Source organism: Anser cygnoides, chromosome 1, assembly GCF_040182565.1.
Source record: "Anser cygnoides isolate HZ-2024a breed goose chromosome 1, Taihu_goose_T2T_genome, whole genome shotgun sequence".
NCBI lineage: Eukaryota > Metazoa > Chordata > Aves > Anseriformes > Anatidae > Anser > Anser cygnoides.
The window spans coordinates 4,491,881-4,518,347 of NC_089873.1; the positions used below are offsets into that span (position 1 = coordinate 4,491,881).

A 26,467-nucleotide genomic window follows, 5' to 3' on the forward strand; every position below is an offset into this window, starting at 1 on the left:
TTATTTTTCTTAAACATTGAGGATCAAACGTATTATTAAAAAACTGTTCCACATGGGATTTACAGCTCTTGTATTCAGCTTTTGTGCACCAAAGAGCAGAGAATCAGGACACATCGTCATTTATGATGACCAAATTTTGCTATCTTTATTGATGTGTATCTACCATCGGAATTAAAAGCTGCAAGAATCTGGCAATAGAAGGCTTTAAACTTCCAGGGCAAAATATTTGAGTGCACAGCCAACTTCTGATTTTGGTTACACCCAAATATCTTGTTAATTCTAGTTTGTCCTCACCCTGAATTTGGTCCTTCCTTTCTTCAAGTACAGGACAATTTTTTGCTCTCACTGAAAGTCATGGCTTGGCAATTTAGCAATGCATTTCTTTGTTTAGACAACCTCGTCCAGAAGCTTCTTCTGTTCTTACCAGCATGACAAAAACTCCTCACCTGGAGACCGACTGGCAAATTGAATTACCCACTGACCTATGTAGACATGGCCATGAACTGCCGTACAACAACTTAAGTGGAATTGCATCACCCAACACCAGTTGTTGGTGTTGCATCACTCAACACCATCCCAACACCATCCAACAAGCACCCGGAGCACTTGTTCCACATTGACTGGAAGTCTGGAGACTAACCATCAGCACGGCTCTAGCAAAACACACAGAACTCACCATCCGGAGGCATCAGGACCTTATTATTCTGCGTACACCAGCCAACAGGGTGAAGGTCTGCTGTCATTACGTCACACCAGAAATCCGCCCTGCGGTCATCTCCATAGCCGCAGTAACGAAGCAGCAAGAGCTGTCCACACGTTGTAATGATCGTAGCCACCCAGTACGTGTCCGGATTGCTCTTGTTGGCCACTTCTAATTTCATCCCTGGTTGGAAACTGCTTTGAAGGCTGATTTCAACCTTACAGAATGAGAAAGGCATGGTGTTACTTTTCCTTCTTTGCAGGAAGACTCCCTGTCTGTCTAAGCAAGCCAACATTGCCACTAAAGAGCAGATCTGGGATAGGACATCAGTTGATTGGGCTCCTTAATACAACCACCTCCTTCCCGGTCTGGCCAGGATCACGCCTGCTTCACTAGTACATACCGCATCATGAAAGGTCCCATGTACTCCAAAGGGGCCCACCAGCAGTGGCAACCTCAGGTGCACCACATTTAGGAGAGGGCTGGTAGCTGTCTTAGCATGATCAATCTTTCTAATGCCTGGGAAAAAGGTGGGTAACCCTAGTGAGGTTCCGTTTCCCACCCCACAGCTCTGTCAGGCAAATCACACGATGCATGTAAGGTAGAACAGGCAGGCACTGAGCACCTCTGGGAGTTAGGTCCAGCTATAATAATTAGTCATGTAACAACACTGAGGCACGTCTTGAGGTATGACAAGCATCAAGAGCTGAATGCTGTGCCAAGCAGACTAAGGAGAGCATTTCCACTAAATCCACCCCCAGCAGCTCAAAGCACAACCAATTCACTCTCCCAGCACCCTGGTAAAGAAGGTAGGATCCATGGCTGAAAGAAGCAAAGGGCTTGGCGTCACTGTCCTGCCATCTGATGGAGAGGTCACTTCCATTCATCTCAGCAGTGACAGGTCACAAGTAACTTGCCCACAGACACTGGAGGTGCCAGTGCATCTCTTCTAGGACCCTGCAGGGACTGCTATGGGCACATCGCAATCGATCTTCCAAGGACCAGTGGGGTGTCTCGAGCTGCTGTTGGTACAGAAGAGGTAGATGCCGGTCCACTGTTTGCGATGCCAGCTTTGTCTTCAGAAGTCCATCCAAAATGGAGCCTGTGACTCCCTATGAGATGCTTAAGGACGGTTTCTTAAAGGTTTCTAAGTACATTATCTCCTACTGAAACCAGAGAGATTTTTAAATCTGGTTTAAGCCTGTCTCTGATTTAGTTCTCATTTACATGACAGGTTAAAATGCCTCTTCTGCTCACAGAGATAAATGTATTACAGTTTACATAGCCACCTGCAGACTCATACGTCAGGTTGCCAAGCTGCAGAAAAAAAATAAAAGAGCTCCTCTGGAATATCTAGCACTGTCTCACTCACCCCACTCCAGTTTACGACACAAGTGGTGGCCAACCAAAGCCATACATTATTTGCAGGTTATAACATTCCACATGCCTTTAGCTGTGCAGGCACTTCCATCAGCATCAATGCCTGGGTCAGAACAGCTGAGGTTGGAAGGGACCTCTGGAGATCATCTAAGATTGAGGAAAATGTGTGACATTTACTAGTTTAGTCATAAGACAGGATCTTAGCTCTTGTGATGCCAAGGGTCCTCAAGAATAATCCAGGATACATGGGCATTTGTGGTTTCTCTCCTTGATTAAGGACCAAAGCAGTATTCTAGAGGCAAGAGACTTTGTGACACAAACTGTGGATGAAACAGACAGATAATCTAATTTCTCTGAGGGCCTTCTAGTCCCTGGCCAACCCAATTTTTTGGAGGATGAAGTTCCAGACTGTGAAGCATAGACGCTAAGGACAATTCTCAGCACTAACTTGTATCACATCAACAGTCCCAGGTGTGGGACACCACAATCAGCAGGATGAGACAAGCATCTCCACACACCTAAAGAAATCCATAAGGTCTTCACGAAGCACAGAACTTCCACCTGGATCCAGTATTTGAGTCAGAGCCCAGAGCAGAATGGTGGGACAAGATGTTCTTTCCTGACAGCTACTGGACCAAAGATAAACTACAACAAAACTTCACCATCATCCTGTAATTCTCCAGTACAGAAAATTACGGTCCTTCATCCTGCAATGCTCTACTGCTGTTAAAATGGAAACAAAATAGGTAATGGAGGATTATATGATATTTTTTTTTTCAGATGTTGATAGGAGAGAGAGAGGCTTTTCATCACTGCTGCTCCTTACCTCTTCAAAACAAATCAAGAAGGCACCTGAAGACAAAGATAACTTAATGACATGAAGGCAGTCATCAAAATGGAGACTAATCCTAAAGTAGCAACAGATTCTTCAGGGAACTTCCTTCTCACTGCAGCACAACTACACAGTTCTCAAAAAATGTCTCTGCCAGCAACCAGACTCAGTTTAAGGCAACTGAGAGCATCACAGCTAAATGCCCTCTCTTCCTACTTAAGATGCCCACATCCTCCAGAGCATTCATGCACGCCTTTGACTATGATGAAGAACCTGTGCATCGGTTTCAGTTCTGTCCACATCCTTGCATAAAGGCAGGCTATGAAAGGCACATGGGTGGGCTGAACAGAAGAGCTTAGACGACTGGTTGTAGGTAGAGAAATTGGTCCCATACAATGAGATCTTTGACTGCGATGGGCTCTGCTTGAAGACTCCTTCTTCAAAGCATGCTCCAATCTTCTCCAGCAGTCAAAATTTCAGAGACTTTGGATACTACTTCTGCTAACATGGACCAGAGGCACAGACCATACTGTAACTACCAGGGCATATTCAGGATTCCTTTATGTCTGCACAAGCCACATGCACCCAGGAGGGTATCTACCCAAGCGTTTGGTTCCCACACTCCTGAGGCAGCATCTCCAGAAAGGAGGCTCTGAGATGGCTATTCTATTCTATGGCTTCCTATGGGCCATGCTGGATTCTAGTGCTAGGTGACCCTCCTAGTCAGTAAATCATGCATTGATAGGACACCTTCAGAGAAATAAAGCACTCTTGTGAGGTCATTCTCTATGAGTTGGGATGGATAGAAATAAATTAAAAAGGAAAAGGAGAAAGAGAGGAATGGGAAAAAAGCTGAGTACGTTATAAACATTATAAAAACATGAATATTATTGAGCAACATAAACCTTCATCAATGACCGATCTGAACCCAGGGCAGATAACACAGTGCCCTGAGCTGTGACTCAGGAAGGCAGTGCAGGCAAACTGATGTCACCAAACACCACTTGGATGGCCAGGAGCTGCACAGACACCTTGTTCCCATGCAGGCTGTCACATCCTCAGAGGGCCAAATCCAGCCCCAAATGGTCAGATCCCACTTCAGTTGGCCAGGAACCCCCCAAAAACCAGAAGAGGGAACATGCTCAATGCTCGTGAGGTGCAGTCGAAGCACGTACGTGTTTGAAGGAGGTGTGGGGAGCGGCGCTGGCTCCTGTTTCTTCCAGGAACTCATCCCAGTTGAAGTCTGCATCCTCAATGCTGGAGCCCTCATCTGCTCAAAAGAGAAAAAAAAAAGAAGAAAAGAAAAAATAGAAAGAAAGGAAAGCAGCCTAAAACACAGCCAAAGAAGGCAAAAGTTATGTCAAAGAGTTCAGGGTGAGAATAGCAACCGATATAAACATCAACACAAGGGAACACAGAAAGCTTGTTTAAAGATCTGTGCTTAGCCAGTTTGACTGGCTCTGACTACACTTTCAGCAGATTTGGGGACTTCAGCAGCCACCACTGTGAGACCAGAAGTCATTCTGCTTTCACGGCAGCAGCAGAACAACCTCACCATATTGCAACAGGGACTTGTGCCTTTGCCACAAGGGAACTGGCTGCCTGTCCACTATCTCTAGGGTGTAATGGCCCAGCCTTGGGATCCCCTGGACTGTTAATTACAGCAGCGTCCTGGTGACAATGTTAGGAGTTGCTTCCGTTGGCTGAGCAGCCCGCAGAGCAAACACCCTGACCCTTGGGGCTGTGGAGCCCCAGTTTCGGTGCTGCCACCCTATCTGTCCCTGCTCAGCCTCCCTCTGTCCCAGTACATCAGCCAAGATCCCCATGGGACCATTCACCCAGGGCCACAGCTGCTTTCCCCCTAAACCTCCTGCACCACTCAAAAAACTGCTCCGTGCATTTCTCCTTGTCCCATTTCAGATTTGGGGTTCTGTATCATTCCTCCCCCATCCACACCATTGCCCCACACATGATCCTTCCCCATGGCAGAGGAGCAGACTTTACTGCTCTTTCTTTTTGTACATCCACCCCGAGCAGAGCAGAGCTGAGGCCTCAAACTATCACCAAAACACACGCAGCAATAATTAAAAATAAATCTTCCTTCACTTACAGAAAATCAGCCAAATCTGATTGTTTTCATTTTGTTCCCAGGCAATCTCACAAAGCCAGTTTCGTCCCCAGAGCAAAAATATTTACAGTATAGCAATGAGCCCTTCGCAATAAGCATTTATCAGGCAAACTCTGCAAGACCCTTACCTGCCCAAACATTCATCAGCATGGTCATGATGTAATTAAAGTGACTCATGACAAACTGAATTAAGAAACCTCCCCAGACAGTTTTATGAAGAAAACAGCAGGATTAATTTATTGCAATTATTGCTACAGGTCTCCAGTTTTCAGGACTAGAAAATTATATTGTGCAATAGGAATCTCTCTTCATTAAAAGGGGACGAAATAGGTTTTATTTGCTGCCCATGGAGCCAGACATATATATGCAACGGGAAAAAAATGTATCGGAGGAGGGGTTTTGAGTCAGAGCTGGCAGAGGGTAAAAGATTTGTCTGGGAGTTCAAAGAGGAGTGCTGAGCCATCATCACCCTTGAACACTGCACTCTGCTGCATCAAGCCTAAGGTCTGACTCCTTACTGCAAACTCAATTAACCTGCTTAAGTATGGAGATGTAAATCAACATTTACTCCCATGATAAGGTGGCTACCAGACGACTTTTCAACTCAGCTGGACAAGAAATAGCCCAACCCCACGATAACAATCTGGAAGCAGACAAATTCAATGTAGAATAAGGGATGGGCTTTGTTTTGTGTAGTGCAATCATTCCAAAAACCTCCAGGCATAGAAAATGGCCCTATTTGAGATAGTGGACCCAAAATGAGGCGTCTGTTCATTCTTGGCTGAAAGACAAGTCACAGCTTAGCCACGAGGTAGGAACTTGATACAAAAATTGCTAAGACTTTCTCTCATCTACACCACGCAGGCAGGCAACTTTGATGACCAGGGAAATCCTTCAGCCTTAACATCTGCAACCCTGTGGAGTTAATATTTTAGAAGAGAGCCAGGTTCAAAGATTTCAAAGGCTAAGACTCTACAAAAAAGTGAGTCCATGAGTAGATGGTTAGCAGATATGCTTATCCAAAGCCTTAAAAGTACTTCTATGTTTAAGCAGCTTTCTACCCTGAGCACCACCAATCCCAGTCCCACTAAAAGCCAGTAACATTTGATGTGAAAAAGCAAAGGCAAAAAGCTAAAGCACATCTAAAAGCACATCCTCTCTGCCTGATTGCTCCCTGCTTTTGCATCCATCTGAGCCTGTGGTGCTAGGATGGGCTGCTCAACAACTGCAAGGACATCTCCTGAGGACATCTCCAGCTCAGCCCAGGGCTCGCTCTCCTGCTCAGATATTTCTTGTTCAAAGCATGAGACATTTCTCCCAGCCCATGATGCTCTCTGTATGTTCTCAGTTTTCATTCCTTCTTTTTGCTCTAACTTTCTGGATGAATCCATGCAAGTTTCTTCTTATCTCCATCCTTCCTAAATATTCTTATGGGAGGAGTAATTACCACAGAGCAGGATTTTCAAGCAGTTCAGTATATACATCTTCAGCCCATGCAGGGAGCAATGTCTCCAGGGCGACAAAATCTTCTCCAGAATTTGGCAACAGTAAGTTAATTATGTTAGCGTTACAGATGCTAGTTATGGATGCAACAAGTCCTTTAAAATCTTATCACCCATGACCTACTCTGCCACGTGCCAACACAGAGCATCACTCGCCCCGCTGCTCCCACAGTCTCACCAGCAGGTTCATTCACATGCAGTCCAGCAAAACTCACAACAGTATCTGTTTTCAAAATCAGCCAGATCTCTTTCTAAACCCAAATAGAGAGGCTCAGGCCCTGGCAGTACGAGTGCTCTTCCTCCAGCAATGAGAGTTGTAGACTTCCCTCTCCGTCAATCCATTTCTCTCTGACACGTCTCCAGTCTGACGCCTCTACAGTGTTTTATCTGCAGACTTTATCATGAAATTACTTTTACAAGGTCTGTAAAAATAATGTCAGAGAATTCATTCATCACGGCATCAGTGTTTTATATTCCCTCATTTTACCACACAAGATTGTGAAGGGACTGGAAGCTTCCTTTTTTATTATTTTATTTGTTTAATAGATTCTGTTCCCTTGTAGAAATCTGTCAGGGGATAGTTCAGAGCAGACACAGCATGGCCCTGGGGTCAGAGCAGTCCAAGGGACATGGGGTTACACCCCTTTACCCCATCCACGTGTGTATTAATGGGACTGTACACAAGTCTCCTCATCCATCACAACACCCCTACCAATGAGGAGCACAGGACAGCCTTCACCAGCCTCTCTCAAGTATCTGGAGATCCCCAGTTAAAAGGCAGACACAGAAAGGCAAAGTCCTTCCTAACACGTGATGACAACGATGCCCACTCGAGAAGCGATTATCCAAAGCTATTATCTGTTTGTCCCTTCCCAAGTCACACACTCCAACCACAAAAGTCTCGGCTCTGCTGCAGAGATCCCCACAAGATGACAAATTTGGCAATAGGCCTATTTTACATATCAGCTCCCTTTCCAATTATTGGTGCTTAGGCCCAGTGCTCTTTTTTAATGAGAGAGTCAAGGCTGGCTAGCCTACAACACAGTGATGTATAAACAAGCCTAGGATGGCAAATAAAATCAACCAGTCATTATCTCTGAGCCTCTCAATGGCTTTAAAGTGCTCTGCAGTCCTCCATGCGTTGACACGATAAAAATGCAACTATTCCAGCTGTTATCAGCCTCCCAGGACGTCTGGCTACAGGAAATAAAGGGAATAAAAGACTCCAGACTTGTGGCTCCAGAAGCACAGATTTTTCCCAGGCTCACTTGAAGGAGAGCAATTTTGGAAATTTAAAGGGTTTGTGGCAAATTGTTAAGGTATTTTATTTACAGGCACATAGATGCATTTGTGACTTTGGTCACTCACAAAGAACTGAAAGGCAAAATAACTTAGCAATTAACACACCAGTTGAGGGCTTGGGGCCGGGGGGAAACCCTGATCAACAACAAACCCTCCTGCATGGCCTTGGGAGAGTCACCAAGATCCATACCCTCAAAGACATCCAGGTACCATGGGCCAGTTCCTGTCATTCCAAAACTAACATCTACAGCTGGCCAACTGCATCTCACCCTAGGGGATCCCACCTCTCTGCCCCGGATATAAATGGATCTGGTGGTGACAAAAAGCTGCCGTGTCTGTTCTGGAAATGTCTGAATTAGGGGACATCCATCACACCTCGAGACGGGGATCCACCTCACACAGGCAACCAGGATCTAGATGTTCCCTTCTGCTCCAGCCAGGGTTACTTTTATTTATCCTCGATGGGGAAAAAGCAGGCAGCTCAACCTGGTGACTCAACCCAAAGGCGGCCCAGCACTGATGTTAAAACAGGATGAATTGCTTTCTGGAGCTACAACTCTCTCTTCACTGGTGATGACTATATTTTTTATTTATTTTTTTAAGTGTCTTAAGGCATCTCAGCTCCACATTCAGCTGTTCAACTCTAGGTGATGCTCAGCAGTCATCTCTACGTGTCACCCTAGGAAAGGGGGGGCTCTTCCTCTTTCATGTCTATAGGAGAACCCAAGGCAACACTTATGCTCTTACCTAAAGTAACTGTTTCTTTCAGATGGGATGAATCTTAACACACTCCCCCAAATTTCTGGGGCGCTAAGGGAGAAACAGTGAGACGTGGACCAAAGGCAGAGCTTTGGAGCTTGACTTGAGCTCAGAGCTACCAATGAAGCACAAGACAGCACCACTGAGAGAACAGATGCAAAAGGCACTGAAGGCAAAGCATGCAGAGTTTGAAAGCTTTCACCCCACCACTGCTACCACTGCTTTTGAGGAGCGTTGGATCAATTATTCACTACTGGTGAGGGCACCTATTTGCATGGAAGCAGACTTTAGGCAGTCCTTTGAGAGGCTCACCTGCAAACACAGATTTTCAACTACTATTACATCTCAGGATCCTTTTGTCAGGAATCACTCTTACAGAAATGCAAATGATTTCTGGAAAAGCATTCAAGCATATGAGTGACAATGCAAGCACCACAATACAAAAATGAACCATTTTGCACAGATTAACTGACTGATGGCTCAGTGTTGCACTCCACAAGTACATCAGCTGGGCTCTCCTGTGCCAAGGCAGAACAAGGGTGAAGTTACAGGTTATAGCTGAGCCAAACTAGCAACACAGTGCTACCAGGAGAGGTTCCACTCCCATCAGCACGTGCTCTGGCCCTCCTTTTTCCTTCCTTTCAACTCACAACACTGGCAGGAAATTACCCACTTTATTTTTTCTGAATTAGCTTTCTGCTGGTTTAGTGAGCTGACTGACAGCCAGGTTGCAATGGGCAGCAGAGGTGGTACATGAGATGGCAAGAAGAGAGGCCTTCCATTTTGGCATCAAGAAGAAAATAGGCTGGCTCTAGCCAACGTGCAACTTCATCATAAGACACAGTCTCCTCCCATTAAGGCTAGATATGGGAAGTTAAAGCACCTAATTCCAGCAGAAATCACCAGAAGCTCATACCTACTCTCCTGCATCTACCGTGATGATGCCCAAATTTAACCCAGTGAATCCCCACCTCTAGCTGCCTGCCCCAGAGCATTACAGAGCATCCAGTCATACCCATGAGCTCAAAGACAATGAGCAACCAGCTTTCTGATGGTTGGGATGACGTTTGTGATGCCCTCTCACCTGAAGCACTCAAAAAAGTCTGATGAAAATGAGGATAAGGGTCAGAAAAAAGGAGAAATACTGTAATTTCTGAACATTAATTTCCTTTCTTTAACCACAAAATCAAAAGAAAAAAAAGGGGGGGGGGGACAGGAAAAACATAATACGGTGTCCTGGGAAAGGCTTTCTACTGATTTTTATTTAAAATTGGAGCAGCTACTATGTACTGTAGAAAAGATCCAGTAGAAGAAAAGCTGAAATTTCCCAACCCATCAGCCAGGGATCCACTTTAGCACTCCGCAATATGGGACACACAGTCTTGCCCAACCCACAAGACTCAAAAAAGGCCTTCAAGCCATACAACCACCTCTAATGGTCCCCTGATAACATGACTGCCCTCACCCCTACCGGTGGTCAGTGACCATGTAGGTAACCCCTGATGGTGAAGAAGAGCTCACCTGAATCAAACTGCTCCTGGTCACCATTGGCTGGGCTCTGATCCTTCTCTGGGGAGAGATGCTGGGTCTCTTGCATGGTGGCGATGATGGACGCCCTTGTGTCCATGGTTCAGAGGAAGAGTCCTTCCCTTCCTAATTCATCCTGCAGCAGGGAGTTCCTAGAGCACAAACTAAATAAAAAAGAAACAATGGGTGATTTGATCTACCTACACCAACCCTCAGCCTTTCCTAAGGAGTTTCAAGTTATTCTGTGTTGATCGTAACCCTTCAATCCTGCTTCCTCATCCAAGGTGAAGCTATTGTTGGATGAGGAGCCACAGCAGAGGACACTTCCCTTTAGTGACAATAATAACTGCAATAACAGAGATGACAGTGTGGTAATAAGCAACATCCACGATATTCAACACAAAGGATTCACCTCCCGAAGTTCAGTCCAGCTCCCTGTGTTGCCAACGTAGAGATAAGGACACGTCCATAATGTGGCACAATCCTTGCCCAAAAAGGCACCCAAGCAAGGCCAGCTCAGCTCAGCCCTCCTCCAACAAGTCGAGCCCTCGGCTTCTAACTTTTTGATGGCTAACACTGATTGAGCTATATCTCATTTCATAAACACTCAAATTTCTGAAGGGGGAGATTTACAGAAAAGAAGCAGAGGAAACAATGAAGGGACAATACTTGGGAGAGACTGGAAAAAACTCTAGAAAGTAAAGTTCAACATGCTTAATGCAGATACCAGAATGAAATAGTGCTAGCCACAACTGTTTTTTAATGAAGGCTGATCTAAGGGAACTGCAACAGTTAGTACCACCCAAGGTAGCAAATATTAACTCAGGTTTAGTTTGGGTCATGTTGGCAGAAGGGATTCTTCTTGAAGAAATGAACATAGTAAAAATCTAACAGAATAAAAACACAAAGAGATGAAAAATGATATGAAAAAGGAAATACAGACTGACTAGATCTTGAATCAGATACCAGACTAAATGAGAACTGTATTTCCAGCAAGAGCAAGCCACCAGACAAGCAATACCCAGAGATACACCTTTAGGAGCAGATAAAAAAAGAACTCCAAAGTGAGCTTTTCAGTAAAACTCACGGAGATGTAAAAATATTATGGGATTTTTGCAACTTTTACTGCTCAGGAAGCACATTCAGGAAGACCAGATACGGTGGTTATAAAATACAACAAGAGTGGTTTGTTGTAGATTTTTCATTCCCAGTTTTTAAGGCTGTTCCAGTGAAAAATGTGAGGGGAAAAATGACATGTATGAGCACTTAGAGCAGGAACTGACAAAAATGAGGAGCACGTGAAGTGTAAGTGTAACACCCATTAACTGCCGGCTGGAGTGATCACAACGGCATTGTCGTGACTACAGTTAAACCACGCTAAAGCCATGAGTGCTTCACAAAGCATCACTGATAGATGCCGATTACCAAGGAAGGTGGTTTGGGCAAAGTTAGGTTTCCATCAGTAATTTGTGTGCCTCACCCCAAAGGAACCTACTAATGAAAAAAAAAATTAAAAAAGGAGATTGTAAACCTATTCAGTGCAATATATTTGCTGGTCTCTTTGCAAAGTGCTTAGTATACTTGGAGCACACCATAAATAATAATGATCACTTCCCCATTGTGATGGCCACTACAGCACTTTATCTTTATTCTTTGTTGACATGAGACTTGCTAATGAATTAAGTGTTTTATATACTACGAGTATTTTGAGTGCACCTATCCTCAGAACATATATATCACTCATCCCCAGTGTATATTAACTTTCAATTAACCATGAAACAAGAAGCAATCAGTCTACTGAAAGTCAAAAATCACTTCTCCTTCAGTAGAGAATACTTCCGTAAATATCATTAATAATAAATTGGTTAAGTATCAGGATTTTACATCAAGCTTGTTAAATACGAGAGGAGGGGAACTGTCAGCAGAAGCTAAACCTTGGGCGGATTAAGCAATTTTCATTTTTGCCTAGGACCAGACAGTGATGGAAGGTAATCTGGGTCTATTAGGAAAAAAACAAAAAAAAAAAAAAAAACAAAAAAAAACAATAAAATAAAATAAAGGACAGAGAGAGATGAATCTAAACACAACAGATCAATCATCTTAAACAGAAGTCTGGGGTACCAGTACAAATACCCAGAAGAAAGATAAGCTGTTTGATAGCATAGTTAAACCTTGTAACATTCCCATGATGCTGACAGGGCAAAGTTAGGAACTTACAGAAAGCTGAAAGCATCCATTCAGACAATGACAGTATTTGCTGTTTCTTATGCAGTCAAGCCCCAAATCTGCCACCAGACCCATGAGAAGGGGCTACTCCTCTGCCTGGGAATTTCCCCATCAGGTGGGAAATGGATGGGAAAAGAGCAGGAACCTGCCCGAGTGGCTGCAGCATGGCTGGGATCGATCCTCAGCAGCCACGTCTAAGCCTCATTAAAAGGGGGCGATGCAGAATCTCAGCCAAATTCAGCAATGTCATCGACATTTTTGTTGGTTTAATTCTACTGTAACATATTTTTTCTTTAAATGATGGACAGCTCTCTGGTTTTGAGGTGTCTCATCGAGAGTATTCACATTCCAAGAAAACTGGATCTGCCAGAGGCTATGGTCTATCTTCTTATTTTGGGAATAACTGGTTCATAGTTCATGGTAGGAGAGCGCTTGAGTATCCTCCCAACACCATACAAGAAGACCAAACTCCTGTGCAAACATAAGCTCCAAGATAGCTCTGAGCCTGAGTTGATATAACTAACTAGCAAAGAAAGCTGACATAGGGTATTAATTTTTCTCTTCTTATTAATTGCTGCTAATTAACACTTCAAACGGAGTCCCCAGCCATACTGTTAACAGCAGCATGCCGACCTGCCTGCCGCCACCACCACCAAACAAGCACCGCTTGCTGCCCTTCGCTGATTTCCATCCATCCAAAGAAGCACGTTGTCTCAAATTAAGGACCACAAGTAAACCAGGGGATGGGAAACTACAGCAAAAGATGCTCAAGGTGACACTGCATCAGGCAGGAACAGAAGGAAAGGGATTACAAAATGCAACTGAAAGAGGGAGGGGGTAAAAAAGCCCCTGGTTTCAGATCACTTGTTCATTGTGTTTGCACAGTGGTGGTTTGAACCGATCCGATGCTTCCCCCACGCAGCTCCCATTCCCCTGGTATTTAATTCACATCCAGACTTTTAATTCACAGGCAGGAAAAGCCAGCCAATATAAAAAAGAATCTCTTTTATTTGCTTCTTCCCACGGCTGTCAGTCTTAGCCGCATCATTATCTCAAACATGCTGCCTTGTCATCTCTATCAATATTGGCTCTTTGAATAAGTGCTGGCGTTGACTTTCTCACACCATTTTACATTTCTTGTCCCCTGTGCACTCCACCCCGTTTTTCCTTCCTTTGGAATAAGCCTCTGTAGGGAGAGGTACACACACACACACACAAACACAGCACCCTTGGGTTCTCCCTTGGAGTTACTCCTAAAAAACTCACCTTCCCCCTCCAACGCATTCTTGGTTAATAGGGCCTGACATAAAAAAGGTAGGCTGATGGAACAGAGGATGCAAAAGAGGTCCTACATCCTTGAAACTTCCTATCTGGATAATTTATGTCCATCGCTTTATGCCAATGTACTGCTGAATCCTGAACGGAAGAGAAGCACCAACCCCACTGCCTTCCAAAGGATCTGGCCCCTGCCCCAGTATCAGTAACATTCAATGAATTGGAGGTCCCACCTCTCAGTGAGGGTGATGAGCATCACAGCCTTGCTGCATCTGCTGTGGGGCTGGAGTCAGGGCTGCCAGCGTGGCCCCATGTCCCTGGCAAAGAGCCCCATGTCCTTGGCAAAGAGCCCCTAACGGGGATATGGTTGGGGGTTCCCTGGGCTCGCTGCATTTCCAGAGCTCGACCCTAGATATGCTGGTGGGATTTCTTTTACCTAGACCTTCCTTTACAGCTAGCTGAGAGAAACCTGCACAGGGCAACTTGCGGGGCTGAAGCAAGACAACCTAAGCTTGCACCACACCACCAGCCCTGGGGAGGGTCCCTGTGCTGGCTGCTAAGATTTTAGATACCCCCCAGCAAACTCAAGGAGCCAAACAGCACTAGTTCTGCACTCAGGGTGAACTCAGCCCTGTGGGATTAGGTCTAGGATGCAGGCAGATCAACCACCTCAAGACTGATCTTGAATCAGGCTCTCCCCCTCCTCTTAGGTGACCATGAAGGCGCCTTGTGACCCACAGGACACAGTATGAGACCAGTCATCACCTAATGGTCAGGGCAAACAGGAACCAAGTCAATCCCTGGCCTACCCTAAAGCATTCTCCTCCACAGCATCCCCTTTTGCCTCTTTGGGACTCACCCTTCATTGGGTTTCTGACCCAATATTGAGCTCCTTTCCCTGCTAGCCTGGAGATACACGTGTCCCAGTGGATCCCAGCCCCAGTAAATGCTGGGCTCAGTATCCTCAGTAGCCACACTGCAAATCTCAACGCACAACCTCTACATTTTACAGCTCAGGTCAAGTCAGCAACGCTTTCTGCCAGGTCTGAAAGTCTGGATGTGCAGTCTTCGCCTTAAACAACGCAGGTGACCTTTTTCAAAGCTCAGAGACCACCTCCAAAAACACGCAGGCAACCCAGGGCGATCAATGCGGTCTCCAGCTTCCCCCAAAAGCCAGCTCACAGGCAATGCTGCAAATCTCCCGTTTCATTTAACACGACGATGCCCACGACTAAAGCCGTGCCTGAGAAGAAAGCCTGCTCCTCCAGGCAGAGGTCCCTAAATAAAACCATACTTCATGCAGGATTGCTAGTGGCAGCCTGCCACAATATTTACACCCCCCGAGCATCTGCACAATGCGAACGGAGGCTCGTTCAGAAGGGCTATTGAACACATCAAGGAGCAGCTTTCACCTCTCAGAGAAAGAGCCTGTCTCTCTTCTCAGACAAAGTACCAGTTGGAAACCTTTTGAGGATCACTTCTCCCAAATTCCTGTCCTTTCATTTATTTATTTATTTATCCGAGCGCTCCCCTCGCCCAATGTTTTCATTTATATCAAGTGGCAATTTCTCCTTCACGTTGAATACCCCGCAGGATTTGATTAGGGGCACATCACCGCTTCAAACAGCGCTCTGTTGGTGTAGATATACTCTAAGGTGGAAGAAACAAATTTCACCTAATCCAGCGAACCAAAAATGTTCAAAAAATACAAATACGTAACAAGCCACTGACCAGAGGAAGAGAATAATCTGCTTTCCATGTTCCTGGTGAATAGAACAGGAAGGTTTGGGTTTAAACTACAGGAGGAGGCATTTGATTTGGGCACAGGAAAGAAAATCACTAATAATGAATTTGGCGAGGAAGTGGAATAGACTGTGGGAAGGGCACTGAGGCTCCCTTTTTGGAGGTGTGCGGATGCTGATCTGTCCAGATAAAGGTCCTGGTACAGCTACTCCTGCTCTAAGGTTAGAGATGGTCTGCACGAGCCCTGGAGGTCCCTCCAGCCCTCCTGCCCCAGCCACTCAATAGGGCTGATCTTTCTGGTCTGTCAAGAAGGGTTTTTTTATTGCACCTGTATCATTTGGGCACTAGCACGGAAAATAAAACAACTAACCCTGGAGGGAAAACATGCAAAAATGGGAAAACAGAAGAATCATCGGAGTGGGGAGGGTCCAGATTTGGCATCCTGAAAGGGAAGAAGGATGGGAATCAAGCTCTCTGCAGACATGTGGTCAAAAAGGGATTATGCGAGGTGGTGACAGGCCTCTGTAACTGAGCAGGTCCTTGCACTGCTCTCTCCTTGCCCTGGTGCCAAATGCCTCACACTTTGAGGCTGATGGAGAAAGACCTGTTTCACTAGGCCATTTTCTCCTCCTCTCCACCCGGCACACCGCGGAGTCCAAGATACGCATGGAGATAAATAGCAGCGAGATAAGACGACAGGAAGTAAAATAAACCTAATTAGAGCAACTAACTTGTTTACAGTGAAAAGCCCTGCAGTATTAGGAAAAAAATTAAAAAAAAAAAAAGAAAAAGATGAGAGGCGAGCACACAGATGTCTGGCTGAGGTACTCATCCCACTCTTAGCTGTCCTGTGCATAAATGCAGCCTAAGGACTCAGAGATAGACTTAAAGCAAAAACCTGCCATGGACTTCAGTAAGAACTAGATCAAACCTCTAAAATTAAAAGCACTTTTTCCTTAAATTTCCCTTCTTCCACCTGAGCTGGAAGGTTTATAACCAAGCACAGCATCGCTGCCACACCTGTACCCCTGCCTGCTAACCCCGGACATCCCCACCTTGAGCATCCCATGGGACATGTGTGCAGGGCACGATCCTGTGCTCAGCACCCACACCAGACACCTGGGGTGAGCCTCCCAGGCTCAGGTGCCGATGGCAGGATCTGGCCCCAAACCACTTTTTTGTGCTACCCCAAACAGCGAGACAAGCCAAGGGGGCACTTCTTCCCTGTGCTGCACTTGAATTATTTATGCTCATCCCAAGCAACTGTAAAAATCCCCTCCTGCCACAGCACGGCTATTTTACATCCTCTTTGCAGAGAGCTAAATGTCAGCAGAAGGTGCCAGGACAGTGAAAGGGAGGTCTCCATGCACTAACCTTTCTCACTTCGAGTTGCTCCATCACCTGCTAGGTGGCTGTCACCTTCTCTGTGATTCAACAGGCAGTCCCCGTGATTCAGCCCCACCTTGGTGTGTGCTTCCACACACACTCAGCACTCACCGAACACCAGCTGCTTTGGGAACGTGGCATATTTAAGATTAAGCATCTTTTAAAGCACTCAGCTGAATTAGGGCCACGAAGCAGACCGAAATGATACCCCGACGCTGCCCTTTACAACAGGCAAAAAAAAAAAAATCTGCAGGGAAGAAGCAGAGCAGCACCGTCAACCATCTGCAGTGCCCCTTCTTCTGCCACCCCTGTGTCGGAAAAAAGGAAGCCTTTTAGAGGGGTAACGAACACGCACAGCTGCTTATCATCCCAAAACATCTCATCTAGCACCAGCCACGTGGACCAAAAAATAAGAAAAAAATCACTCAGACCCCCACAAAGGGACCAATCAGCCAAGTCACCAGAGGGAAACACAAAACACTGTTTTCACGGACTTCATTTAGAGTCCAATTCAGAAGCCCCTCACCAGCCAGAACTCCCATTGCCTGGGGAAATGAGTGCTGCCTTTTACATCGTGGTGCCTTGCAGCAGTCAGAGCCATTCTCCAAATAAATAAATAAATAAATAAATAAAAATACACAAACTGGGAAAAAAAAAAAAAAAGGAAACATCTGCCATCTGATTCCAACGCTTTTTAGGAAAAATGACATTTTAGGTTCCTGGTGCTGTTTGGTTCATTTACACAGCACAGCTGATCAGCACTTGGGCTTAGTCCTGTGTGTGTTTACATCCCTCTCAGTGCTTTACCTCCAGATAAGCTCCATGAAATGGGAGGATCTGCAAAACCAAATCGCAGCCCTCATGGACATCTCCTGCCACCCCTTCCCTTCCCCTGGGACAAGTAGAGAGCAGCCAGCAGCCCCTGCCAAGGTCTATCCAGGACCAAATTCCACAACACATTTTAATTCAGAGGTCTGCAAGTCACATTTAGGGGGCTAATTCCACCCCTTTGCTCCAAGACAAGACCGACTGGATTCCCTTTCATCCCACGAGTGGCCTCTGAGAGATGCCACAGCGAACACGCGAGCTGCCCCAGGTCATCCAGGATGAATGCCCCACAGAGCAGAGCATCCCAATGTGTGGCCTCGCACCTTCCCAATAACTTACATTCAAACTGGAGCTCAGGACTCTGCCCAAGCAATCAGGGCTCCCTTGCACAAGCCACCTGGTGATGTTTGGAGCATTAATCATGAAAGCAAGAACCACGAGCATGAGGAAAAAATAGCCTAGATTCCGCACATACCTTTTTTTAAGCTTCACACCTACTCAGAAATGATCTTTCGGTCAGCTGTCAAGATCTGCCTGGTTCGGGGGATTTTATGGCTTTTTATTACTATTTAATTTTAGAACAAACGTTTCTGATTCATGAAAGTGGAGTAACTGTGATCACACTTTCCAAACCAGCCCTCTCAAGAACGCTTTGTTTAGGCCTTGCAAAAAGGCCGATCTCAAAATAAACTTTTTCAGGAGCTGTTAAATGTCAGTGACAAAGCCTTTTGCTCATACTTCTGCGTTCCCCCTGCTCTGCAACCCAAACACTTCTACTCACCGTGGGAGTGCCACCTAAGACACAGAAAACAAAGCTAATATAAATCTTCTGGCTGAAAGCCCAAAGGGGGGATTTGACTGGCTTCATCAGAGATGACTATTGTAAAAAGATCGACAGATAGTTTGAAACGATGAGACTTAAATGTTGGCAAGGTACCACCGGACACTCTAAAATAACTGCTCCTGAGGACTGGAGCATCACGGGGATAGAACAAATTCAGCAAGCAGCATCGCTGTTACCAACAGCATCTCATTTTCTGCACCGGGGGCCCAGCTGCACCAGTCGATCCATGGCACATGTCAATACACAGTAATAAAGGACCTGGGATGCTTCTATCACCTTCAGGTCATCTGAAAAGTGGCCACCCCGTTAATTTTTCCCCGGGCACCTTCAGAAACGTGCCTCTGGCTCCTCCTTCTCTATGCTTCGTCTCCGCAGCCTGATTCTTGGAGCTTCCACAACTTTCATGACTTTGTCACTCGGACATGAGCAGGGAGTAGCCACCTTCCTCAACCACCATCCCTGGTACCCCCAAACCCCCCCATCCTACAACAATGTGAATTTAGCCAGCAAAAAGTCCTTGAAGAAACAACACAGCACCTTCTTTCTCATGGCCTGTCCCACAAGAAGGTATTTTCCACATCCCTTTGGAGGCCCATATTGTGGCCACATCCCTGCAAAAAGGCCTGGAAAAGCAACTTGAAATACATACATGTATTTATTTTATTTTATTTATTTTATTTATTTTATTTATTTTATTTATTTTATTTATTTTATTTATTTTATTTATTTTATTTATTTTATTTATTTTATTTATTTTATTTATTTTATTTAAGGGGTCAGCCCACCCTGCACAGCACAAGCCACAGGGGAAAAAAGCATTCCTAGACTAAAGAGCTGACAGTTGCAGTATTTATTCTATTTCTGGCAACACCGTCATAAAGTTTTAATAAATGTTTCATTAAAACATCAGCTGTCTGTCCAGCCAGTCAATTACCACTCATAATCACAGCCACACAACTATATACTGCCTTCTACAGATGTTCTTACAGCTGTGCCACACACTCTCCACCTCTGCAGCATCCTGAAAACATCTGTTGAATATCTGTAAATGTTTTCTCAATATATAAATGAAATGATACCGGCTGCCTACTATCCTGTTATGCTCTGCACCCCAGAAAATCAGTAAAAAGGCATTATTACCTTTTTGTTTGCACTGCGCTAGTTGCCCAGCATCTCTTTGCTCTATCTATTTAAATGGCTTTTACATTTTCACTTAGTAACAGATTACACCGAGCCTCCATCTTATCAGAGGAGTTATTAGGATCTAATCCTTTATAAACACTGAAGTTATTAGACTTGTGAGACTATTTTCTTCCTTTCCATAAATAATTTGCTGGGAAAAAAGGGAAAAAAGGAAAAAAAAACAGGCCACTTGTGTCCTTGTTCCCTTGGGCTATGATCCCAAACCCTGAGAGCAAACCTGCCTCACCTACTCCCCCCAACTCCTGCAGAGCCCACCAGCAAATAATCCCCTTGCCCCCCAGCAAAGGAAATCAGAAGTGCATGTGCAGGATCCCCTCTCTTTTGGGGAAATAGGAGCAAAGATTTGGAGGGAGCAAAGCTGTCCTATAAACACAGGCCCTGTGGGTGATGGGGTGTTCCCTGCCCTGGAGGGTGGGGGGGTTGCACCCCATCTTGGGTGGGGGGCTGGCTGCAGAGCCTGAAGTGGGCAGCACTGGTGCAAAGCGAGGTGTTCCCATCAGAAGGCACAGTTTGCAAGTGCCATTTTAGGCTGCTTTTTCTACTTTTAAGCAGATTCCTTTAATGAAAAAAAAAAAAAAAGGGGGGGTAATACCCCAAGTAGAGAGGGATCTGCAAAGACCCGTGCACCCCCTCCGTGCCCCCATCCACAGCAGGAGCCCCACCAGAGTTGCTTTTCTGCTCAGCCTCCAGCTCCTTCTGCTACAACATCTCCTGCCTCAGTGTCCGGGGGCACAAACTGCCTTCAAAAGCCCCTCTGCCAAGGGGCAGGGCATGTGGGGAGGGGTAGATGCAGGGCAGGGATGGGGGAGCTTTTTCCCCATTTTGCAATGGCTCCATCCCTTCCCACCCCACAGAAGATCCCACAGGCTGACACCACTCCACTCCACTTGGATTTTGCAAGCTCTGTCCCCCCGCTGTTTGACAGCTGCCCCCCAAGCAGCTCTGCTTATAATTAATGCTATTTTCTGATAACAGGTCAGAATCCTTCCCCCTCCCTCATCCCCACTGTCCCCACCCCTGCGACATGAGTTTGCTGGCTCCCTGGGTGGCAAAACTTGGCCCTGACTGGGAACGGAGACTGGACAGAGGGGAAAAATGGGGTGGGAAGATGGAAGAGAGCCCCGTTGGAAGGCAAAACCTCAGCTAGCATGCTGCGATGGGCAAACGGCATCTCCAACCCCTCCTGCTAAACAAAAGCATGGTGGGTTTCTGGAGAGCATCTCCAAGAGGCTCAGGGAAATCTTCCCCCCAGGATCCTCCCTGGCTTCTCCATCCCCGCGATGCCGGAGCTTCCCATCGCCTCCCAGGGCTGTAAAATACGGATGTCCCCAAGTTAACACCCTGCAACCACGGCGAAACGATCCCCGGGCAGCAGCACCAGAGCGCTGCCGGCACTGGAACAAGGAAGTTTCTCCTGCCTCAGAGCCGGCCTCGCTCCTCCACTCCCCCGAAAAACGCATTTGCAAACGGCAGCCGGGGAGAGCACAAACAACTCCCTGCAAACTCCTCGCAAACTCTCATTTGCTTGCTTTGCAAAAGCTGCGAGTCGCCTCCGCCGTCGTGGGCTTTTTAGGGTCTCTCCGCACAAGAGATGCTCGTTGCGGCACGCACTGGTAAAGCCACTTGTTTGGCAGCCCCGATTTGCCGTGCACGGCAATTTCTGAGCATTTTTGTTAAACAACAGAGGGAGGGGGGGGGGCAAAAAAATAAATAGCACATCCCCGGTTGACTGCGTCGAGCGGGGAAGGCTTGACAGCTCCAACAGGACATCTCATCCCACGACATGTCTACTGTTAATGCAAAATAAATCATCGCCGCGTCTCTCGGCATTTTTTTTTTTTAGCTCTCTCTCGCGGCACGCCTGCGATTTTGGCATTCAAAGGCAAATCGGACGGGCTCCGAAGTCTGCGTGCCCCTTCTCATGGTTCCTTCCCAGCACGCACAAATCCCCTGTACTTTTCCCACCAGTGAGTCCTGCAGGGGGGGACCCCGAGGACCGATCCCATCCCCACCTCCCTGCGTTTAATTCACCGGCGCACCTCTCCGAGCAACAAAAGAGAGTTGAGCCAACGTGTGACACCTTGGCTTCCCTCTTTTTCTCCCCTCAAAATGTTTATTTTCAGTTTTAAAGACACCTTAACCCGCCATGTTGAACTGACATGCTTTATAAATATTCATTTACCGCAGTTCGGGAGCGCTACGGGGGAAAATATGTAGAGATCAGGGCTGCACGTTTTGGCACAGCTGATTGCTTTCTTTTCTTTTCTTTTTCTTCCCCGCTATTTGCGGCGGCTTTTTTTTTTTTTTTTTCACCCTTGCAGATTCGGAAGAAAAGAAAAGAAAAAAATAACACACCCAAAATAACTCTTTCCGAGACACGCAGCGATTTGAAAGGGGGGTTGCATGCGAAGGATGCCCCCGAAGGATGTCAGGGAAGACCCCAAAAAAGACAGATTACTTTAAAGAGGAAAAAAAAAAAAAAGGGAAGGAAGAAAAAGAGAGGGAGAAATGAGGGCATGCAGAGTATGCCAGGAAAAGAACCCGCTGACAGCCGGCGGGGAATTGCGGCCGCAGTGCCCGGGGAGCGGCAGCCGCAAAGCCGAGCGCAGGTACCGGCTCCAGCCGGGGCTGTGCCCCAGCAGCCCCGCAAGCCTCCCGCAAACACTTCCCAACAACTCCACCTCTCCACACAACACACCCACGGCCGCCTTCCATCCCCCGGCTTTCCTTTAAAATAAGAAAAAAAAAAAAAAAAATCCACCCGACTCCCTCCACCCAAGCGCTGCGAAAAAAAAAAATAATAATAAATTAATAAATAAAGAGAAACGCCAGCAAGGAGAGTCCCGGGGGGTGCTGCCGGATGCGGTGCCTTACCTGAGGAAGTTTGAGGGGGGTTAAAATTTTTTCTTTTTTTTTTTTTTTAATTTTTTTTTTTTTCCGCGCCTTAGCAGCGGGAGCCCGCGGTGCGCGGCGCTGCGCGGAGCCGTCCCTGCGCCCGCACCCGCGGCAGCCTCATTCCAATATGGCATCCGCGCAGTGCGCATGCCTGCCGCTCTTTTTAGGGCTTTTTTTTTTTTTTTTTTTATTTAGCAGCCAACTCCTTCAGTGACCTTTTTCAGCAGTTTCAAAAAAAAAAAAAAGAAAATCCCCCGCATCTCACCACCCCCCCCTCCTTCCACCGGCCGGCATCACCGGGGAGCGGCGCAGGGAAGCGCGCAGCGGGGTCTCGCTTTGCGCGCAATTTTTGTCCCATAAAATGCCCCAAAGCCAGCAGCGCTGCTAGCCGAGTGGGACGTCTCCCTCGGATCTTTCCCTCCCCACCGCTCCCCGCAAGCTTTTATCTCGGGTTCTTGCCCGATTTTGGGTCGCAAAGAAACTTCCAGGGAGGATGGGAAAGCAGGGAAAAAATGCACCGCGTCCCCTCTGCCCCGCCTGCCCGGGCTTCCCCCTGCTCCTCTATTACCTGTTAACTCCCTGTTGCAAAATAAAATAAAATAAAAATAAAAACAAAGCAGGCGAGGCACAAGGCAAGATGCAAAATCAGCCGGGGCGCTCCCCTCCCAGCGCGCAGGCACACACACAACTTTCTGGCTGCCGTTTGCGCGTTGGGTTTTTCTTTTTTTTTTCCTTTTTTTTTTCTTTTCTCCTTTTTTTTTTTTCCTTGTAGTGGCTGCAGGGGATTCGCGGCAGAATCGCACTGAACGTCGCCGTGCGGGTGTGCCTGTGCGGGGGTGTCTGCACGTTCAGCCACACTGCGGGATTTTTCTGATTTATTTTTTTATTTCTCTTTCAAGCTCCTGAAATCGGCCCCGACGCAGGTCTGGAAACCGCCCCGTGCCCCCCGCCCTGACTGCTCCAGCTCCCCGGAGGGGCACAAAAATTCCCGGGGGCAATGAGGGCAATAAAAGCCACCTTTGAAGCCATTTTGAGGGGGGGATGCCCCGGCTCAGCCAGCTCCACGGCTTTCCCTACCCGGCTTTGCTCAGCAGCAGGGCGGTGAGGGGAATTTGCAGGGATTCCTCTGCCTGCCTTGCAGCCCTGCCCAGAGGCTCACGATGCTCCTTGCTGGGGATTTTTGGATTTTTTTCAGATCCCTTCTCCTTGCAGCATCCCTGATAGGGCTGAGGATGCGGCCAGATGCCTTTGGAGCATCCTCCAGGACCAGGTCTGGTGCAGCACACACGTATTCAACAGGTCCAGAGGGGAGCAGAGGGAAGGGGCTTCCTCGCCACAGGGCTTTGCCCTTTCCACCCATGAAATTCACCCCAAACACCAGTGTGTTTGCCCCCACGCCCGGTCTATAAAGTTGAGATCTCACACCACAGGCTCAGACACAATCTCTGTCTCAGTTGGCTTTTTCTGGTCATTTCTGAGTGAGGAGTGCAGTAGAGAAGAAGAAAGGTGTGCTTTTTTTTATTATTATTTATTTTTTCATTTTCTTCCCCTGGGATATATTCATGGAGGAGATACCGAATACTGGAGAAAAGAGCAAATTCTGCAGACCGTGCATTTCTTCCCCACAAAGCACCTTCTTGCCATTCGTGGTCCGTCTCCAAAAGGCCATGGAGAAGGATTCAGCCCCTCTGGTTCCAGCAGAGTTGCTGTAAAACACATAAATCAAGCAGTTCATACTGTTTCTGGTTTACAGGTTGGATGGGATTTCAAAACAGCAAGGGAACACTGTCCAAACTTCAAAGTAAGACCCAAAATCTAAAAGATGCCAGGAAAGTGGCTGACATCTTCAGCAGGGAGACATTTCAGATTTTCAGTGTACTTTTGAAAGGAAAATTCTCTGCAAACACGATGTCTATGTTCTTGCTCTTTTTCACCCTCCCCAAATTAGGTCCCACCGAGGCTCCCCTCACTATAACACATCCGTGGGTGCCGCTGCCAAGCTCTGACACTACCACCATCCAACCTAGGGATGCAGAAACAGCTCTCACATCATTTCAGAAGTTTCTTCAGCTCCTTTCCATTACCACCAGCTGCCTTTGTGCTCTGTTCCCGTTCACACTTAAGGGCTCTTTGCTTTGGTTCCACTGACCTGGACTTCTTCTCTCTTGGCCCTCTCTTATTTCTATTTACAGGCTATTTCTGAAGAGCTGAGAGCGTGTTTGGTCGTGTTCATAGAGATGTAGAAGAAAGCATTATCCTTGTCCAAAGAGTTTATCATCTAAATTAACTCTATGGAAGGTGTCCAAGAAGGTGGATTAAATAAATAAATAAATAAAAATCAAGGCTGAGGAAGGAAATCCCTCCAGATTTTTTTCTAAATGGCTGCTACCGTAAGACTTTCAGATATGAATGAAAAGGTGCAGATTTATAGCAGGCCTGATCTGAACATGACTGTATCAGCTCCTGTTGGCAGCAAAAATTTTGGATCTTGTTCAGAGCTGAGAATACAAATTGGTTTAGTGGACATAAATTGCAACAATATCTGAGCAATTTCATTTTAGTACTACCTTTCAGAGTATCCTTGGGAAAAAGAAAACGCTCTGAGAAATGCTGAATTGTCCCAGCTGAGTATACCAAGATATAAAATGGATTTAATCCATCGGTGAAAAACCACACTGAGGTTAGCACAGGTTTTAGTCTCAGTGGCCCTGTGTTCCCAGGGATATGTCTCCAACTACCACATTACACTAATTTTGCTGCTATCGATGCTGTTGAGTGTCAGACCTGTTGTCAGCCACCTAACACCCACACTCTTATTTGGAGTAGGGAATAGAAATTTCCCAACTGATATTTTTTTGGTTGTTTTTAAGAAAAACACTTCTATGCAAATAGCACTGATAAAAGAAGAAAGTGACCTGAGCACTAAATACCCAAGTTATGATGATCATCCATCTGCCTTGCTTACGATATTCATCTCCAAAGGATGTTCACACCCTCAATTTTTCACAGCTGAACAAGAGGAACATGTGCAAACCAGTGAAATTCAAAGTCCAATTACTTTAGATAAGGTACTAGTGGTTTCTGACCTCCAGGAGAGAGGAGACGTGGGGATATAAAAAGCCCCCCCCTACACAAAGAGAAGCAATAATATGCACATACAAACTAAATGGGCATTAACATTCCCAACTTCTCTCTTTTCTCCAGGCATGGGAAGATAAATGCCCTGGGGGAGAACATTCAGTAGGATTTATGGATGGGTGTGCATCTTGACATCCTTTTCTGGCCCCAACTTAGCCAGGAGCCTCACGGACTCAGAATGTCCCACAGGCTTAACACGGTGCTGAGATGATCCTGTACAACGTGCTCTAGGTGATCCTGCTCATCAGGGGGGTTGGACTGGATGATCTTCAGAGGTCCCTTCCAACCCCAACCGTCCTGCGATTCTCTGTTCGCACACAGTGTAGAGACTTCTCATAAACCTTAATAAATGGCGTTAGTCGTGCAGGTGGTGCAAATAGTGGAGCCTGATGCCACGTAAAATGGTAAAACTCTCCTGAAGCTGGCATGGGGATGCTCTAAGCCTAGTTTCACAGTGCCATCTTCTGGAGAAGAACATCAAATTTAAAAAGCGTTTTGCAGACACTTTTCCTCTCCCGATTTACCGTTGAGCGTAGGGTGCTTTGAAGGCAGGTGTTTAAGGCATGATCTAAAGGGGAGATTAGCATAAGTGAAGTTAATCCAAAATTTAAACTCTCTCTTTATGATCCGTAGTAAAAGTCCTGCTTGTTAAACACTGCGAGCAGCAGTGAGATTACTGGTTTGGGATCTGTGTTTGTGAAACGTTCCCTTCGGAAAGGGAAGGAACCTGGTTAGCATCTCCCACCACTTCAAACCCTTTCATTTACAGCACCAGCCCTGCGTGGTGGTTGCAGAGGTA

At 46.3% G+C, this 26,467-nt stretch overlaps 1 protein-coding gene across 3 annotated transcripts in view; it reads right to left on the reverse strand.

Moving 5' to 3' along the window:
- Positions 1 to 23,153, reverse strand: part of SFMBT2 (Scm like with four mbt domains 2) — a 117,428-nt gene extending 94,275 nt beyond the window's left edge. Inside the window, exons 1-4 of one of the 3 annotated variants that reach the window (XM_013185441.3) lie at positions 23,099 to 23,153; positions 10,125 to 10,294; positions 4,088 to 4,182; positions 677 to 917 (exon numbers count right to left, since the gene is read on the reverse strand). In XM_013185441.3, the coding sequence (XP_013040895.1) occupies positions 677 to 917; positions 4,088 to 4,182; positions 10,125 to 10,230 (442 nt within the window). In that variant the 5' untranslated portion in view covers positions 10,231 to 10,294; positions 23,099 to 23,153. Of the gene's footprint in view, positions 1 to 676; positions 918 to 4,087; positions 4,183 to 10,124; positions 10,295 to 22,509; positions 22,677 to 23,098 lie in introns of those variants that run through there. The other 2 variants (XM_048062515.2, XM_048062516.2) reach the window with 2 other exon arrangements.
- Between the last annotated feature and the right edge of the window lie 3,314 nt (positions 23,154 to 26,467).